The 5,338-nt window shown below is 42.4% G+C and overlaps 1 protein-coding gene across 1 annotated transcript in view; it reads right to left on the bottom strand.

The window, feature by feature from the left end:
- Positions 1–5,338, bottom strand: part of USP25 (ubiquitin specific peptidase 25) — a 2,531,105-nt gene that overhangs the window by 2,158,584 nt on the left and 367,183 nt on the right. Inside the window, exon 2 of the mRNA XM_044071806.1 lies at positions 3,101–3,178. Within this exon, the coding sequence (XP_043927741.1) occupies positions 3,101–3,178 (78 nt within the window). The remainder of the gene's footprint in view (positions 1–3,100; positions 3,179–5,338) is intronic.

Raw genomic sequence — 5,338 nt, 5'->3', positions numbered from 1 at the left:
AAGACAGGCCGCAATGCTTCTCCTAAGAGTGGCAAATGAGATCTAGGGTAACCAGGTTGGAGTGAGGCATTATGAGTAGGGGAGGTGCAAGCTTCAGAGCCTAAGCTTTTTTTTTTAAGCATCTGAGCAGGATCCAAAACCCACAGGTCATGGAAGAATGAAAATGACATCAGATGAAAGCATAACAGCACTGTACGCACTTCTGGAAAGTGACTAAGATGTCACAACTCAGGTTGCAAGGCAAAAACAAAGATAAAGACAGACACCCTTCACAAGGGATGCCAGCACAATGTGTTCATTAAACCACAGGACGAAGGCAAATGTAAATAGGTTCTGCAGCTTCTGAATGAACACAGACAGCCTACGATGAGAGAAGAGGAGACACCCACCTTAGAAGTAACAGCACCACTAAGTAAAATTAAGTCAGGGAAAGCAGCAGACTGACATGAGGTCACAGCAGGTAAGGATGCTGGGTGAGATAAGGAAGAAATGGCTCCTGAGGGTACTCATAGCAGTGTGGAGAGAAGGGCGTATCCCATTTCACTGGAGAATAGACATACCATTGCCAGTGTTAAAAAAAAACAAAGGGGATATTCATGACTGGGAACAATACAGAGGCATCAAACTTCTATCACACCACATGAAAGTTTTGGAGAGGGTAACTGATGTACAAATAGGTGTAGCTGAAATTAAGATGGGAGATGAGTAGTTCAGATTTAGATCAGGATTGCAGCACAACTGACTCCATGTTTGCAGTGAGACAGACACTTTGAGACTAAGAGACCAAACAGGCATTCCTAGACTTGGACATAGCATATGACAAGGTCCAAAGAAAGCTGATTTGGCCAGTCCTGCAGTGGTCAAAAGTCCCAGAAACACTGACAGAATGAATGAAGGGTATGTGAAAGGACCCGATAACTAGTAATAAAACAGTATTCAGCCGCACAGAGGGGTTCCCAATAGAAGCAGGTGTACAGAATTCAGCTCCGAGACCGCTGCTCTTCATACTGGTGTATGACAACAGTGCTCTTTCCTCAGCTGGTAATACTGCCTCAGCGTAAGACAAAGACAAAAAGGTAGGGCAATACATCCAGGTATCAGTAATTATACAAGGCACAGATCTCCACGACGACGATCTTCAACTTTACAGTGAATGAGTACAAGGAGTAAGTTTGTTGCAGTGATCCTCCAAGGGTTTTAATGAAAACCGTTGCTAAATCAGCAAGTAAGCAAAGAAAGAAGACAGATGTGCTTTCCAACTATTGTTTCACCAAAAGTACAGTAGGTTACTGAAGCAGGTACTGCAAATTCATCCGAAATTCTTTTCCAAAGCAGGATGCCGTTCTTAAAGAGAACAGTTCACTTCTTGCACATCACAGTTGTTTAAATGCAAGACTATACAGTCCTGCACCCCACTCACAGGTTTGTCACTCGTTAGGTAGGTACTGTACATAATGTAACAAAGTATGCTCCCCAATGCGCCATGGTCGGATCAAAACATGCTTGTTGATGCACCTGAGGGAGAGTTTTGACAAATATAGTCACAAAACAATTGTCCATAGAAATAACCAGACTTCCTGCACCCAGCACATCAGTGCATCTTCAAATACACCAAGTCCAAGATCATGCAACGCTGGAAACTGCACCCGCTGTGCCAGACCTTGGCAGAACACAAGAGGACTCCTCGGCAACTACCTTGGCAGAAGGCAAGAGGACTCCTTGACAGCTATCCATGCTGTTCCAGCATACCATCACCACAGAGCAGTATAACCACAACCATCTTTAAGTCAAACATTGAAAACTAAGCTTAAGCTTGTGATGTTTGCTTTCTTTTAGACAGAGTCCAAATGGGCATTCCTAAACTTGGAGAAAAAATATGCTAAGGTCCAAAGAATGCTTCTGAATATGCACATGAGATTTTAGCAACAACCCAAGCCTTGATAAACCAAAAATTTAGAATCTCGATAGCCTTCTTACATATGGATGAATTAAACCTGAACACTCCTATCCTCAAAACCACTTAATGAACAAATCTCACAGGGAACAGACTTCTTTGAAAATGCAAATTAGAATACAACCATCCATCCCAATACACTACCCCGTCTATATCATGACGTCTAACGATTAGAGTGAACGCTCTTATCTCAAACACTAAAAACCAGAGATTTTTTTCTCAGGGAAAAAAAATCGCTGGTCCGAAAAAAAAAAAAAAAAAATTCCAAACACAAAATAAAGTGGGGGGCTTCACACCCTCCTACTTAAATATACCAAATGCGAGATCGCACCACAGTGGAGGAAATGGCAAAGTCTCGAAAACGGCCCAGCAATTCCCTCCCTGGGGGGGGGGGGATCGCTGTTCCATGTGTTCGGCATTCAGTGCTTTCGATCTTTAGTGTTCTATAAAAGAGCGTTCGCTCTTTCTATCGGTCAACATCGTAATACAGACCCCTACACCACCTTATGTAATCACTATAACCAAATCTTCTCTGTCTAGCTTTGACATCACCAGTAAGCTTTTATTGGGGTGGGGGTCATTCCCCACACAGCCCTCCCCAACTTACATATTCAAACTCCATTATTGCACTACTGTAGAAAATGTGAGAAGCCTGGTAACACTGAACTGTTACCGCACTCCCAGGCAATGCAGCTGAATGATTACAGCTTCTACATGCACACACCAAACTTGCATCTCACATTTGTTAATACATGGCTAAAACTGAAAGTTGTTCACTCACCATCCAACATAAAGTATCACTACACAGCATTCCACACACATACAATGCCATTACAGTACCACCATGCAGTAATGCACAAGATGCCATCATAGTAACCCCACACAGAACTGCACAAGTGTAGGATACTATCACAACAACCAGCACATGCTAAGGAGTTGAACACTTGCTAAATGCATAGCATACAAAACGGACTAAAACGGACTAGTCCAGAACCTTCACATAATACCATATTACATAAATGCACTTATAGGGAAAATATTTGCACAGAGTAAGTTCCAGCCAGTTTTAAGGACTGGGGAAATTGGTAACATTAAGTACAAACCACCCGAATACTACATATTAACATATCAGAAAAAGTAACCTACCTTTAATGCCTTCTGGAGCACCTGGATATCATTAATGCCTGTAATTTCACGGAGCTGGTTCAGAAAGGTCTGCTGGTGCTAACACAGAAAAGAAAGTCCGTTAGTACAGTTTGCAGAATCACCAAACCAAAACGCAAACCTGCATACACCAATGCAAACAGCACTAAATACAACATTTGGTTAAGCATTGTATAATATAATTAGATTGGTATGACATTTATTGCAATTATGACATTTTTTGTACACATGCTTGCATTACTCCACTTTTTCCTACAGTTTATTCTTACACTACCATCCATTTTGCACATTTATCCTGGACTTGGATCCAACTGCCTGTCATGACCTACCTACAAAGACATGGCCAGTAAGTAACTGTTGTGTGGCTTAAACTATAGAAAGGATCCCATCAATGCTGCTGGCAACCAATGAAAGACCTGGAGACCTGCACACAACCACCGCATCACTGGAGCATGTTCTTTAAAAGCATTTAGTTTTACTTACCCATGAACATTTAACAATACAGACATTTTCTGTCAGAGTGAATTACTTATCACCGTTTTGCCAAATGGTTGAGGAAGTGGCTGAAATAGTATTTCCACCCCATCCACCACCTGTCAAACAAAACAACAACAGAATACGCTTCAATTAAATGACTACCTTCAGTTACACCCTCACTGACCTTAGAGGCTCCCTGGCATCATAGCACTAGAATGCTAATAGGACTGTCCAACAAACCTACCACATTGATAAACTCAATGACATCCCAACATAAGTGCTAGCTCTTTTGGAGAGCAAAAACACTTCTACAAATGAAAATAACGTTTTGGCAATGGGCAACCTCTGTCAGACAGGCAGGTACGTATTCCAAGTTCAAGTAACTAAGGAGACAGAAAAACATCTTTTGAAACTGCCTCTATTTGTAGTCTCAAACTCATGTTTTGGGACTACATTATGTACTGCTTGCAATTAGTCTTTAGGATGCTGGCAGAAAAAAAAAAAGTATTTGGTGAAAAAAGTGGATACACGGGAAAGACTCCACACAGAAGACACCTCAGGTCAGATGATGACCAAGCAAAGCAAGTGTTGTGAGGGTTCTACCTGACTTCGTCGACAGCGCAGAAGACCGACGCATAGATCCGGAGCTCAGAAGATCGAAAAGCGAAAGAAGACCGTAGCGAATCATGATGTCGACGAAGCAGAAGACCGACATCGGAATCAGACTCAGAAGATCGGCGAAGGCGAAGCCGCCCAGTCGCGGTAGCAGAACATCGACAATGCAGAAGACCGACACGACGGATGACAACACCAACGCCGAGGATGCCGGGAAGGCTGTGTGAGGACGTTAGGGTCTTGAGGCAGGTAAGTGTGAAATTGGCGGTCTGTGGGGATAAAGGGGTGGTTAAGTGAGTTAGGGTTAGGGAGGCGATAGGTGGGTTAAGTGAGTTAGGGAGTTAGGGAGGCGATAGGGGTGGGTTAAGTGAGTTAGGGTGGCGATAGGGGCGGGTTAAGTGAGTTAGGGTTAGGGAGGCGGGTAGGTAAGTGTGCGGGACCTTAGGGTTAGGGTAAGGTTTAGTGTGGCTTATAGGGATTTTGGTGTGCTTGTGTTGTGTGTGTGGTTTGTGGAATGGGGATGTGTTTTGTTTTTAATAATTGTTATTGTGGTGTGTGCAGTGTATGGGGTTTTAGTGTTTGTGTACCGTCGGTTGTCGGTTATGTGTGGTTTCGTGTTTATGGACTGTCGAATATGTGGTGTCGGTGATGTGGTTGTCGGTGTTGTGTGGTTTCGGCTATGTCAGGTAGAACCGTTGTGAGGCAAGAGCAAGATTAACTTGTGTACAAAAAAGGAATGTTGACTGAGCCAGGACAACTTTATCATTTACTAATATATTAAGTAACTATCCCAAGCACAATGTTGTCATGCTTAAAAACATATTCCTATGATCTGTACAAGGCTGATAAAGCAGTAAGCAGTATGCAATTTCTATTAAACCCCTTTCCACACCAGTATTTAGTTCGTCACAGCTCTAACACCATTATAAATGTTTAATTTAGTAACTACATTAAAAATACTCTTCCAATTTCAGAATTATCGTAGACCTTCAGTTCAAGCCTTCTGTCTCCTAAAACATCACAATCTGACCGTGTGCTTTCACCAGGTACCATGAAAATCAACCTCTTTTCAACAATGTAAAAATGTATCAACTTGCAGAACCAATTACTTCGCATGACCATGACAAC

Source organism: Protopterus annectens, chromosome 5.part0, assembly GCF_019279795.1.
Source record: "Protopterus annectens isolate FY-2018-M chromosome 5.part0, PAN1.0, whole genome shotgun sequence".
In the NCBI taxonomy this organism is placed as follows: domain Eukaryota; kingdom Metazoa; phylum Chordata; order Ceratodontiformes; family Protopteridae; genus Protopterus; species Protopterus annectens.
The sequence above is the reverse complement of the archived record's forward strand: the minus strand, read 5'-3'. Positions and strand labels throughout refer to the sequence as shown.